Source organism: Malaclemys terrapin, chromosome 1 (assembly GCF_027887155.1).
Source record: "Malaclemys terrapin pileata isolate rMalTer1 chromosome 1, rMalTer1.hap1, whole genome shotgun sequence".
NCBI lineage: Eukaryota > Metazoa > Chordata > Testudines > Emydidae > Malaclemys > Malaclemys terrapin.
Genome location: NC_071505.1, coordinates 354,903,081 through 354,917,541, shown reverse-complemented (window position 1 = coordinate 354,917,541; position 14,461 = coordinate 354,903,081). Strand labels below are relative to the sequence as shown.

The window sequence follows — 14,461 nt, the reverse complement described above, 5'->3', positions numbered from 1 at the left end:
GCACCATCTGTGTTTTGGGGTATGTGTCATAAATATACAGCTAAGGGTAGCATAAAATTGTAAGATCATAAGAATATAAGAACGGCCATACTAGGTCAGACCAAAGGTCCACCCAGCCCAGTATCCTCTCCACCGACAGTGGCCAATGCCAGGTGCCCCAGAGGGAGTGAACCTAACAGGCAATGATCAAGTGAACTCTCTTCTGCCATCCATCTCCACCCTCTGACAAACAGAGGCTAGGGACACCATTCCTTACCCATCCTGGCTAATAGCCATTAATGGACTTAACCTCCATGAATTTATCCAGTTCTCTTTTAAATGCTGTTATAGTCCTAGCCTTCACAACCTCCTCATTTAAGGAGTTCCACAAGTTGACTGTGCGCTGTGTGAAGAAGAACTTCCTTTTATTTGTTTTAAACCTGCTGCCCGTTAATTTGATTTGGTGACCCCTAGTTTTTGTATTATGGGAATAAGTAAATAACTTTTCCTTATCTACTTTCTCCAAATCACTCATGATTTTATATACCTCTATCATATCCCCCCTTAGTCTCCTCTTAATCCCTCCTTACCTGTAAAGGGTTAAGATGCTCAGATAACCTGGTTGGCACCTGACCAGAAGGACCAATGGGGAAAGAAGATACTTTCTTTCTCGGGGCGGGGGGCAGGCTTTGTTTTTGTGTTCTTCCCAGAGACAAAGGGAGAGACCAAGCAAGTAATCCAGCTCCGACTGAAATGATACATCTAATATTACAGAAATAGAAAGTAATAGCAAGGAAATGCATTAGATTATCTTTTGTTTTAGCTTGCGAATTTTCCCTGTGCTAAGAGGAAAGTTTATCCCTGTTTTTGTAACTTTAAAGTTTGTAAAGTTATCTTTCATCCTTATTTTAGAGAGGTGATTCTTTTATCTTTTTTTAAATAAATTCTTCTTTTAAGAACCTGATTGATTTTTCATTGTTCATAAGATCCAAGGGTTTGGATCTATGTTCACCTGTACCAATTGGTGAGGGGATTATTCTCAAGCCTTCCCCAGGAAAGGGGGTGAAGGGCTTGGGGGGATATTTTGGGGAAACAGGAATTCCAAGTGGTCCTTTTCCTGAATCTTTGTCTAACTCACTTGGTGGTGGCAGCATACTGTTCAAGGACAAGGTGGAATTTGTGCCTTGGGAAAGTTTTTAACCTAAGCTAGTAAAAATAAGCTTAGGGGGTCTTTCATGCAGATCCCCACATCTGTACCTGAGAGTTCAGAGTAGGGAAGGAACCCTGACAAAAGCCTTCTGGGGTGCACTGTCACAGGCCCGGCTTCACAAAGCCCTGGCTGGGATGATTTAGTTGGTATTGGTCTTGCTTTGAGCAGGGGATTGGACTAGCTACCTCCTGAGGTCTCTTCCAACCCTGATATTCTATGATTCTATGGCTTAAAAGAAGCCCAGTCAAAAACTCTCAAGGAGCAGAGAGGCAGTTCACACCTCATCAGGGCATGTATGGGAGAAACCCAGCCCAGCCTCACAGGAACAAAGGACACTGGCCTAGGCAGCAACAAAGGATCTGTTAGACTCTCAAATGAGTCACCCCCCTTCCCTTGGTCAGTTTGGGACTATGATGGGGTAATGCTCACTTGACTCTGAAGGGGGGTGCAAAGCCAAGAGGGAAGAAAGAACATGATAAAAGGGAGAGACATTAGCCCTGCTCTTCCTTTCTCTTCCACCTCCATCTACAGACACCACCACCAAGCAACTGAAGCGCTGATCAAAGGGGAGAGCCTGGCTGAACAGCAAACAGGCGGTGGAGTTCCGGAGTCGATGGCAGAGCGATCGGGGATCGATTTTATCGCTTCTACACTAGAAGTGATAAATCGATCCCTGATAGATCGATCGCTACCCACCGATATGGCGGGTAGTGAAGACATGCCCCTAGAAGCAGGCGTGATTAGAACTAAAGCAGAGTTACAAACGCTAATGGAGAGCCATGCGCTCCCAGCTGTGTGTCTGGTGCAGCCACCACTCAATGGCTCATTCTTGCTTACCCCAATCTAGTTCCCAACCTGTGCTCTGGTCTTAACGGTCCAGGACACACTTCCGACAGCCAGGGCAGGGCTGTGCATTTCCGCTGTCTCACACCCACCCAGCAGTCAATGTAACCACCCATCATTAGTGCTGTTCCTCCCCCATCTCCCCGCCTGCCCCCTTTCTGGTTTGTTACACACAGTAGCTGTGTCTTGTCTGAATTTGATTTCTAAGCTCCTTGGGGCAGGGGCTGTTTCTCCCTCTGTGTTTGTGAAGGGCCCAGCACACGGGGCCCCGAACTGGGCGGGGTCTCTGCAGGCTTCCACAATACAAATATTGATCATAAATTATAAACACAACAGTCCCGCAAAATCAGGGACAAGACCCGCTTTGCCTTTAGCTACAGACGAAGGTCAAGCCATGCTTGCCAACTTACAGGTGGACATGGCACCCCGGTTCAGCTTGGACAGGAGAATTCGTTCAGTCTCGTTTTAGTGCTTAAAAACCCAGTTTCTCTGCACTGGAGAAATACCCCAATTAGCCAGAGGAGCAGGCTGAGGGTTTAGCGGTGGGGATCCAAGTACCCTCCAGCCGGCCCAGTGCTGAAAAGTCTGACTCAGCCTCGAACATTCAATTTCAATTCCACCTGGGAGCCCCTGGGAGGAAATGAACCGAGAGGGAGAGAACAAACCCAATGCAAACACTAATCCAGTCTCTATCCTGCCTATAGGGCCCCCCTTGTTCCACAGGAGCTTTTGGGGGAGGCCTCTGTCCCCAGGATAGGCCCCCGGCTGCCCTCTATCCACAGGAACATTCTGTTGGTATCGGTTTTACTGAGTCTGTTCCCCCGAAGCCGCCCTAGTGACTGTGATGCATTGGCAGGTTTCTGAGTGGGAGCAGAAGTGGAGTCCTGGAGTTCACACCTCACAGGAGCGGGGAGCTCACAACCTCCAGCTAGTTCTGAAAACCTCAGACTCACCTTCAGAGGATGGCGAAGGCTCAGGCTCCCTCTTCCAGATTTTCCTCTGCATCTCACCAATGAACACCCCTGTCAGAGCTGGAATCCATTTCCCTGTTGGTGTGACGGAGAGACCGTGCTTATGGCAGGGACGTCAGAACTCCTGGGTTCTTTCTGTCATCCTGCAACTCAATCTCTGTGAGACGTTGGCCACCTCACCTCTCCCCATGCCTCAGTTTACCTATCTGCGTAATGGGGATATGTTCATAGTGACTTTCCTTTGCTAGGTGTTTGAACATCCTTCAGTGAAAGGTGCTGCCCAGTATGGTTATAGTTACTGATGAGAATTACTGATCTCTGACCCCTTAGCAGCAGCCCCATGTGCTTGCAGAGAGTGCTTGTGTCTCCCATCCATCGTCTATCTCCAGATCTGTCTGTCTATAATCTAGCCAGCTATCCTGGGTATTTGCAGGGTATCAGACCCTTGGGAGATCTAGGTATTATCCCTGGTTTTCTTACTAATCAACTATAATTTTAAAAAATACACAAATGCACAGAGCAGCCAATTCCTCTCTGACTCCACGGAGAGCAAAAGATTTCTCATGTCCCTTTAATTGCTGTTTACTCCTAAAGCTGGATAAAGAACACAGAAGCACAGACATGGAATAGAGACTTTGCCTAGAGTGTCTCCGGGCTCCAGCTTGTTTACACCCAGATGCTACTTCTCCCCTAGAAGCTGAGCGAACCCCACTGGGATTGCACACAGCTATATTATAAACAGCACAAACCCCTGTATCAGCTCTCGGCGTGGGATGCTGCTGCAGATGCTGGGGTGAGAGAGGTGTGGGACACGGCTACCTGAGGGGGATTCCCAGGGAAGACACTTCCATCTCAGGATTCACAGGTACCCATCTCTTGCTGAGGAGGTCACCTGCTCGATGTGATAGGACAGAGAATAGGTCTGGGGTCCTTTCCATTTTGTGCAGCCATTAAACATCCCAGGACCCTTGTCAAAGGGGATGAGTTTGCTCCAGTAGAATGGGCCAAAATGTCCCTCTTTGCTGTGCCGCCTGGCTGATGGCCTCCAGCCCCAAGGTGGCTGCATTTCAGTGGCACAGTGGATCCTTCAGGATGAAAGGTGTCAGTAGATGTACAGTACAAGGCCCGTACATTGCTCAGGCCCCACACAGACAAAACCCCTTTGGAGTAAGAACTGAGTAAAGATCTCAGGAGCCAGCTGTGTGTTAATGCACAGACACTGTCACCTCCTCCTCTTGCATCTCAGGGCTCTAGCTGTTAACGGGTGGGGCTGTTACCTGACTTTTAATTTCTGGAAAGCATGGAGGTGCTAGGGCTCCTCACTGGAACAACTATAAGAATTTTTCAACGTGGGCAAGACATGTTCTCTCCTAGTTTCATTCGAGAAGTCCGCTGAAGTGTTATGTCTGAAACTTTCAAAAAACAACTCAACTGGAAGCAGACACCCACTGTGAGAAATTTCAGTCCAAAGCCTTAAAGATTGGCAAACTTATAAGCAACTGAAAATTATGTCTCCTAATCGAAGGTATCAGACAGACTTAACTAACCGTGGTGCCACCAGCACCACCTACAATGGCTAATCCATTTGTGAATCCCATTCAGCTAAACTCTTTGCTCCAGTAACGTCTGTGACAAGGAGTTCCACAGGCCAACTATGGATTATGTAAACAATTTTCTTTCATCAGTGTTATCTGTTCAGACTTTCGATGTAATTGAATGTTCCCTTGTTCGTGTGTTGTGAGACAGAGTAAATATAAATGCCTGATCTATTCGTAGGGTTTGTGGTCAGAAGGGACCATTAGATCATCCAGTCTGACCTTCTGTATAACAGAGGCCACTAAATTTCACCCAGTTACCCCTGTATTGAGCCCAAAGACTTGCGTGTGACTAAGGCCTGGTCCACACTAGGATTTTACATCATAGAATCCTAGAGCCACAGGGTGAGAAGGAACCGCATGCGTCAGCTAGTCTAACCCCCTGCCAAGATGCAGGGTTTGTTGTGTCTAAGCCATCCAGGTCCAGCCTCCTCTAGAAAACCTGCAGGAAAGGAGCCTCCATGATTTTTCGAGGCGTCTGTTCCATTGTTCTCCTGTTCCAACAGTTAGGCAGTTTATCCTGAGATTTAATCGAAATCTGCTGTGCTGTAGTTTGAACCGACTGCATCTTGTCCTGCGCTCTGTGGCAAGAGTGAACAACTTTTCTCCATCTTTTTTATGGCAGCCTTTCAAGTATTTGAAGACTGCTGTCCTGTCCCCCCACTAACCTCCTGTTTTCTAAACTAAACACACCCAGTTCCTTCAGCCTTTGCTCATATGGCTTGAATTCTCTCCCTTTCATCATTTTTGTCACCTGCCTCTGGTCATTTCAAGTTTCTCTACGTCCTTCCTATACACAGGTGACCAAAACTGGACACAGTACTTCAACTGGAAACTTGGAAATGGCAGAGATGCTTAATGACTTCTTTGTTTCGGTCTTCACCGAGAAGTCTGAAGGAATGCCTAACATAGTGAATGCTAATGGGAAGGGGGTAGGTTTAGCGGATAAAATAAAAAAAGAACAAGTTAAACATCACTTAGAAAAGTTAGATGCCTGCAAGTCACCCGGGCCTGATGAAATGCATCCTAGAATACTCAAGGAGCTAATAGAGGAGGTATCTGAGCCTCTAGCTATTATCTTTGGAAAGTCATGGGAGACGGGAGAGATTCCAGAAGACTGGAAAAGGGCAAATATAGTGCCCATCTATAAAAAGGGAAATAAAAACAACCCAGGTAACTACAGACCAGTTAGTTTAACTTCTGTGCCAGGGAAGATAATGGAGCAAGTAATTAAGGAAATCATCTGCCAACACTTGGAAGGTGGTAAGGTGATAGGGAATAGCCAGCATGGATTTGTGAAGAACAAATCATGTCAGACCAATCTGATAGCTTTCTTTGATAGGATAACGAGCCTTGTGGATAAGGGTGAAGCGGTGGATGTGGTATACCTAGACTTTAGTAAGGCATTTGATACGGTCTCGCATGATATTCTTATTGATAAACTAGGCAAATACAAATTAGATGGGGCTACTATAAGGTGGGTGCATAACTGGCTGGATAATCGTACTCAGAGAGTTGTTATTAATGGTTCCCAATCCTGCTGGAAAGGCGTAACGAGTGGGGTACCGCAGGGGTCTGTTTTGGGACCGGCTCTGTTCAATATCTTCATCAACGACTTAGATATTGGCATAGAAAGTACGCTTATTATGTTTGCGGATGATACCAAACTGGGAGGGATTGCAACTACTTTGGAGGACAGGGTCATAATTCAAAATGATCTGGACAAATTGGAGAAATGGTCTGAGTTAAACAGGATGAAGTTTAACAAAGACAAATGCAAAGTGCTCCACTTAGGAAGGAAAAATCAATTTCACACATACAGAATGGGAAAAGACTGTCTAGGAAGGAGTACGGCAGAAAGGGATCTAGGGGTTATAGTGGACCACAAGCTAAATATGAGTCAACAGTGTGATGCTGTTGCAAAAAAAGCAAACATGATTCTGGGATGCATTAACAGGTGTGTTGTGAGCAAGACACGAGAAGTCATTCTTCCGCTCTACTCTGCTCTGGTTAGGCCTCAGCTGGAGTATTGTGTCTAGTTCTGGGCGCCGCATTTTAAAAAAGATGTGGAGAAACTGGAAAGGGTCCAAAGAAGAGCAACAAGAATGATTAAAGGTCTTGAGAACATGACCTATGAAGGAAGGCTGAAAGAATTGGAACATGATTGGAATGTTGGTGTGGATGGGTACAGCTTGCTCAGGAAGGATAGACAGGGGAAAAAGGGAGGAGGTGTTGCCTTATATATTAAAAATGTACACACTTGGACTCAGGTAGAGATGGACATAGGAGACGGAAGTGTTGAGAGTCTCTGGGTTAGGCTTAAAGGGGCAAAAAACAAGGGAGATGTCATGCTAGGAGTCTACTACAGGCCACCTAACCAGGTGGAAGAGGTGGATGAGGCTTTTTTCAAGCAACTAACAAAATCATCCAAAGCCCAAGATTTGGTGGTGATGGGGGACTTCAACTATCCGGATATATGTTGGGAAAATAACACAACCGGGCACAGACTATCCAACAAATTCTTGAACTGCATTGGAGACAACTTTTTATTTCAGAAGGTTGAAAAAGCTACTAGGGGGGAAGCTGTTCTAGACTTGATTTTAACAAATAGGGAGGAACTCGTTGAGAATGTGAAAGTAGAAGGCAGCCTGGGTGAAAGTGATCATGAAATCATAGAGTTTGCAATTCTAAGGAAGGGTAGAAGGGAGAACAGCAAAATAGAGACAATGGATTTCAGGAAGGCAGATTTTGGGAAGCTCAGAGAGCTGATGGGTAAGGTCCCATGGGAATCAAGACTGAGGGGAAAAACAACTGAGGAGAGTTGGCAGTTTTTCAAAGGGACGCTATTAAGGGCCCAAAAGCAAGCTATTCCGCTGGTTAGGAAAGATAGAAAATGTGGCAAAAGACCACCTTGGCTTAACCACGAGATCTTGCACGATCTAAAAAATAAAAAGGAGTCATATAAAAAATGGAAACTAGGACAGATTACAAAGGATGAATATAGGCAAACAACACAGGAATGCAGGGGCAAGATTAGAAAGGCAAAGGCACAAAATGAGCTCAAACTAGCTACGGGAATAAAAAGAAACAAGAAGACTTTTTATCAATACATTAGAAGCAAGAGGAAGACCAAAGACAGGGTAGGCCCACTGCTTAGTGAAGAGGGAGAAACAGTAACAGGAAACTTGGAAATGGCAGAGATGCTTAATGACTTCTTTGTTTCGGTCTTCACCGAGAAGTCTGAAGGAATGCCTAACATAGTGAATGCTAATGGGAAGGGGGTAGGTTTAGCGGATAAAATAAAAAAAGAACAAGTTAAACATCACTTAGAAAAGTTAGATGCCTGCAAGTCACCCGGGCCTGATGAAATGCATCCTAGAATACTCAAGGAGCTAATAGAGGAGGTATCTGAGCCTCTAGCTATTATCTTTGGAAAGTCATGGGAGACAGGAGAGATTCCAGAAGACTGGAAAAGGGCAAATATAGTGCCCATCTATAAAAAGGGAAATAAAAACAACCCAGGTAACTACAGACCAGTTAGTTTAACTTCTGTGCCAGGGAAGATAATGGAGCAAGTAATTAAGGAAATCATCTGCAAACACTTGGAAGGTGGTAAGGTGATAGGGAACAGCCAGCATGGATTTGTGAAGAACAAATCATGTCAAACCAATCTGATAGCTTTCTTTGATAGGATAACGAGCCTTGTGGATAAGGGTGAAGCGGTGGATGTGGTATACCTAGACTTTAGTAAGGCATTTGATACGGTCTCGCATGATATTCTTATCGATAAACTAGGCAAATACAAATTAGATGGGGCTACTATAAGGTGGGTGCATAACTGGCTGGATAACCGTACTCAGAGAGTTGTTATTAATGGTTCCCAATCCTGCTGGAAAGGCGTAACGAGTGGGGTTCCGCAGGGGTCTGTTTTGGGACCGGCTCTGTTCAATATCTTCATCAACGACTTAGATATTGGCATAGAAAGTACGCTTATTAAGTTGCGGATGATACCAAACTGGGAGGGATTGCAACTACTTTGGAGGACAGGGTCATAATTCAAAATGATCTGGACAAATTGGAGAAATGGGCTGAGGTAAACAGGATGAAGTTTAACAAAGACAAATGCAAAGTGCTCCACTTAGGAAGGAAAAATCAATTTCACACATACAGAATGGGAAAAGACTGTCTAGGAAGGAGTACAGCAGAAAGGGATCTAGGGGTTATAGTGGACCACAAGCTAAATATGAGTCAACAGTGTGATGCTGTTGCAAAAAAAGCAAACATGATTCTGGGATGCATTAACAGGTGTGTTGTGAGCAAGACACGAGAAGTCCTTCTTCCGCTCTACTCTGCTCTGGTTAGGCCTCAGCTGGAGTATTGTGTCCAGTTCTGGGCGCCGCATTCTAAAAAAGATGTGGAGAAATTGGAAAGGGTCCAAAGAAGAGCAACAAGAATGATTAAAGGTCTTGAGAACATGACCTATGAAGGAAGGCTGAAAGAACTGGGTTTGTTTAGTTTGGAAAAGAGAAGACTGAGAGGGGACATGATAGCAGTTTTCAGGTATCTAATAGGGTGTCATAAGGAGGAGGGAGAGAACTTGTTCACCTTAGCCTCTAAGGATAGAACCAGAAACAATGGGTTTAAACTGCAGCAAGGGAGGTCTAGGTTGGACATTAGGAAAAAGTTCCTAACTGTCAGGGTGGTTAAACACTGGAACAAATTGCCTAGGGAGGTTGTGGAATCTCCGTCTCTGGAGATATTTAAGAGTAGGTTAGATAAATGTCTATCAGGGATGGTCTAGACAGTATTTGGTCCTGCCATGCGGGCAGGGGACTGGACTCGATGACCTCTCGAGGTCCCTTCCAGTCCTATAATCTATGAATCTATGAATCTATGAATTGGGTTTGTTTAGTTTGGAAAAGAGAAGACTGAGAGGGGACATGATAGCAGTTTTCAGGTATATAAAAGGGTGTCATAAGGAGGAGGGAGAGAACTTGTTCACCTTAGCCTCTAAGGAGAGAACCAGAAACAATGGGTTTAAACTGCAGCAAGGGAGGTCTAGATTGGACATTAGGAAAAAGTTCCTAACTGTCAGGGTGGTTAAACACTGGAACAAATTGCCTAGGGAGGTTGTGGAATCTCCGTCTCTGGAGATATTTAAGAGTAGGTTAGATAAATGTCTATCAGGGATGGTCTAGGCAGTATTTGGTCCTGCCATGCGGGCAGGGGACTGGACTCGATGACCTCTCGAGGTCCCTTCCAGTCCTATAATCTATGAATCTATGAATCTATGAATCTATGAACTGAGGCATAACCAGCACTGAGAAGAGCGGTAGTATCACCTACCGGGACTTGCATACTATGTCTCTGTTAATGCAACCCAAAATTGCATTTGCTTTGTTTGCAACAGCAAAATAATCCACACCCCTGAAGGATGTCGCTATATCAACTTAACCCCGGTATAGACAGCATCAGGTTAAGGGAAGAACTCTTCCATCGACCTAACTACCACCTCTCGGGGAGGTGGATTACCTACACTGCCGGGAGAACCCCTTCCACCGGTGTAAATAGTGTCTACACTGAAACGCTAAGGCAATACTGCTGTAGTGTTTTAAGTGTAGAGAAGACCGTAAACAGATCTTCCAGCATCCAGCCTGGGTCTGCAGACATGGGGAGTTGGAGAATCCACCACTTCCCTTTGCAGTTTTTTCCAGCGATTAATCACCCTCAGTGCTCAACATTTGCCCCATATTTCCAACTGGAATTTGTCTGGCTTCAGCTTCCAGCTGTTGGGTCTTGCTCTGCCTTTCTCCGCTTCACCAATGGTTTTCACCCCATGTAAGTCTCCGCTTGATCGTCTTTTTGATAAGTTAAATATCCGATGCCCTTTAAGTCTCTCAGTGTCCGCTATTTTCTCCAGCCTCCAATCATTTTTGTGCTTCTTTTCCGCACCCTCTCCAATTTTTCTATATCCTTTTTGAAATGTGGATCCCAGAACTGGACGCAGTCAGTTTCACCAATGCCATGTGCAGAGGTAAAATCCTTCCCCTGCTCCAACTCACCACTCCCCTGTTTATGCAGCCAAGAATCACATCAGCGCTTTACACTGGGAGCTCACAATAAGTTGGGCATTCCCAGTGATCCTTTTCAGGGTCCCTGTGTTCCATAATACAGTGCCCTTGTCTGTGGGTCGGGTCTGCATTGTCTGTTCTGAGAGGATCACTTTGCATTTGCCTGTATTATAACCACTCTGCCAGTCTTTGGGTCATCTACACATTTTATCTGAGTGATTTTCTATTTGCTTCCAGATCCTTGATGAAAATATTGAATAACATCAGGCTTAGAACTGATCCCTGCAGAACCCCACTAGAAAAAGCCCCATTCGCTGACACTGGCCCCTTGAAAACGGCTTTCTGAGATCTGTCAGTTAGCCAGGTTTTAGTACATTTTACTTGTGCTCTACTGATATTGTAGAGTGTTCATCTGAATGTTTTTCCCTACTAAATCAAATGCCTCAGAGAAATTGAAGTTTATTGCATCTGCCCAGTTCCCTCAATGAACCAAAAGTGTGCTCTCATTAGAGGATGAAATCAGTTTTATTTGACAGGGCCTGTTTTCCATAAACCATGCTGTTTACTGACATTAATTATATTCCTAGACTTTTATTGAACTAATCCCATACCGGCTTTTCCATTGTTTCCTAACCATGTCAAATCTTTTTATTTTAACTTTCCCTTCATTTTCTTAACAGTTTACGTCTAACACAGAACTGTCCTGTATTTGCTTTTTTTGTGTGGCTCTACTGCTGACAGATTGCGTCTGGTTCCACATGAGATGTGTGGTGGTTTGGTCACTTTGTAACTCTGATGTTCATAACTCTAAGGTTCTATGTAGATGCTGTTTAACATCCTCCTTGGCAGCTAATGGACTGGAGACGATTTCATCACCTCATGTGATACGAGTACCTCATACCGCTTCTTTCCAAATGCAGAACAAAACTATTTCTGCAACACATCTACATTCTCTGCAACATTAACAAGCTTCCTTTCTCCCTCTAGGAATTAGCCTAAACCTTTTATAGGGTTTTTCTTGTTCTTAATGTATTTAATAACCTCCTTTTTGTTATCCTTAGCCCCGCCAAACACGGATTTTTCTCTGATGTCTTTCACTCTATGCATCCGAAGAAGTGAGGTTTTTACTCACGAAAGCTTATGCCCAAATAAATCTGTTAGTCTTTAAGGTGCCACCAGACTCCTTGTTGTTTTTAACGTCCCTTATCAATTTTCATAACTTCCAATTTGTATTGCTTGCTATCTATTTTCCCTTTTTTCCCATTTGTATATATTGCTTTTCCCCCCACATAATTGCTGCCTTCATTTTGCCACTGAACCAGGTTTTAGCCAAAGTTCTCCACTTCCTTGACTGTGGAATTGTAACTTTTTAGCTATCCAACAAACTCTTCTTAAAGAATTCCCAAGTTTCAGTCCCACTTTTCTGTCCAACATTTTCCTCCCAAGCAGTTTTCCTGATAATTTTCCTCAGCTTTGGGGAATTAGCCCTTTTGACTGGTATCTGTAGATAGCTATTACTGGTTGGGAACTGTTCTGTTTGTCCATTTGATTGTAATCAGTCCCATTCTTTATTTTCCTCTCCTCTATCATGTCCCCTTCTTTGGGTCTTCTCTAAATTAAACAGTCCCAGACTTTTCAGTCTGTCCACATATGGCAGCCTTCCCCATTCTCAGAGCCTGCCTCAGAAATCCTCTTTATAACACTGTATCCTTTTTAGTGACTGGATGACCAAAACTGAGCACGTATCCAGAGCAGGTTTTCTCCATCCCATTTTTTAGGCATCCAAACATTTTCTTTGATTTGGCCAATACAGCAAATGAGCATGTGTTTTGTTGACCTGCTTTCAATGATGCCCAGGTCTTTTTCCTGAGGTGTGTTCTAGCTGGGATGTTTCCCCCGGAACATGTCTTGGAAAAGGTTTGGTTTTTTTTACACTTTCAAATTTTGAACAACCGAGTGAATGGGGAACTCCCTACAGCATGGACTCTCTAGCCTGGCTTTCATTGCATTAAGGAACAATGATGGATAACCAGTATCCACACTTGTGTTTCCTGCTGGTGGCTATTAAGGTTTCCCACATCATGACATGTAGAATTATTGAGGCATGGAATTGGCATTAGTAGGGCCAGTTGTTCATATTTCATTTCTCTGAGTAATGAAAATGTCATTTTTCGGTGTGTGAATCTGCTTCCACCTATGAGAACAGTCTCCAGTGTTGCATGTAGCGTCTCATAATAACATTGTCTCTTCATCCAGGTATTTCTACTGCGACCATCACCCTAGAGCCTGGGCACATAAAAGAAGTCAGGAGAACATATGTTACATGCAGGACACACGGTTCTGCCTCAGACTTGGACACCTTCTCCCCTACTCCATGTCAGATTCCAACAAAACTGACTTTACCAACCCCTCCACCTTCATCCTGCTGGGCATTCCTGGCCTGGAGATGGCCCATTTCTGGATCTCCATCCCCTTCTGCACCATGTACATCATAGCCATCTTGGGGAACTTCACCATCCTGTTCATTGTGAAGAGGGAGCTGAGCCTCCATGGCCCTATGTACTATTTCCTCTGCATGCTGGCCGTCAGTGACCTGGTCCTGTCTACATCCACCGTACCCAAAATGCTGAGCATCTTCTGGTTCAATTCCAGGGAGATCAATTTCAGTGCCTGCCTCACCCAGCTGTACTTCATTCACTGCTTCTTAGTGATAGAGTCTGGGGTCTTTGTGGCCATGGCTTTGGATCGTTACGTGGCCATCTGTGATCCCCTGAGACATTCCACCATCCTGACAAACCCCGTTGTGGCCAAGATTGGCCTGGCCGTGGTGCTGCGCGGTGGGATGCTCGCACTGGCCTATCCCTTCCTGGCGAGGCGGTGGCCGTATTGTAGAACCAACATCATCCCCCACTCGTACTGTGAGCACATGGCCATGGTGAAGCTGGCCTGTGCGGATGTCCGCATCAGTAGTTACTATGGCCTCTCTGTGGCATTCGTGGTGATGGGTCTGGATGTGATTTTTATCTCCATGTCCTATATCCAGATCCTCAGGGCCATTTTCAGCCTCCCCACAAAGGATGCCCGGCTCAAGACTTTTGGGACCTGCGGCTCCCACCTCTGTGTCATCTTAGCCTCTTACATCCCAGGTCTCTTCTCCTTCCTCACACACCGGTTTGGCCACTATGTGCCCCTGCACTTCCACATTCTCATTGCCAGCGCGTATGTGCTCGTGCCCCCCATGTTACACCCTGTCATCTACGGGGTGAGGACCAAACAGATCCGGGAGAGGCTGCTCCGGCTCTTTACTCATAAAGGGATGTAAAGTTTCCTCCTGGTGCTCTGGCTCTCAGACCAAGCTCCGTGCAGAGCTGGCTGGTGACATGGTGCTGGGCCCTCATCCCTGGATCACTTACCGGATAGTCAAAAAGACATTAAATCCTTTCCTGACCTTACTGTGCTGTGTCAGCATGACAAACTGGGGAATAGGTCTATGGACAATTCAGTGGGTTGCCACCTCTCTAATTGCTGGTATCTGGACCCAGAAACCCAACTCCTTGCCCCACCTCTTCTGCCAAGGCTCCTTCCCTGCTTTACCTCTTCCCCCCAAGACCTTGCCCCTGTGACTTGCTTCTCTATTCCCCTCCCCTGTCACTTGCGAGATCATTTCCACCTCCCAAACCCAGCTACAAGGGAGCCATTTCAGATTTTGGTGGGGGTGGCAACTTTAACTGTGATTCCAAGGGCTACTTAGGGTCTTGAAAACTCTAAAATAAATATTAGACCCACTCAGCT

The 14,461-nt window shown here is 45.3% G+C and overlaps 1 protein-coding gene across 1 annotated transcript; it reads left to right on the top strand.

The window, feature by feature from the left end:
* Positions 1-12,992: 12,992 nt before the first annotated feature.
* Positions 12,993-13,991, top strand: LOC128834228 (olfactory receptor 52R1-like). Its single transcript, XM_054022841.1, has one exon. The coding sequence runs from the start codon at positions 12,993-12,995 to the stop codon at positions 13,989-13,991; it is 999 nt and encodes a 332-aa protein (XP_053878816.1).
* The last annotated feature ends 470 nt before the right edge of the window (positions 13,992-14,461 follow it).

Coding starts and splice junctions, on each gene's coding strand:
- LOC128834228 (XM_054022841.1), top strand. CDS start 12,993: ATGCAGGACACACGGTTCTGCCTCAGACTTGGACACCTTCTCCCCTAC.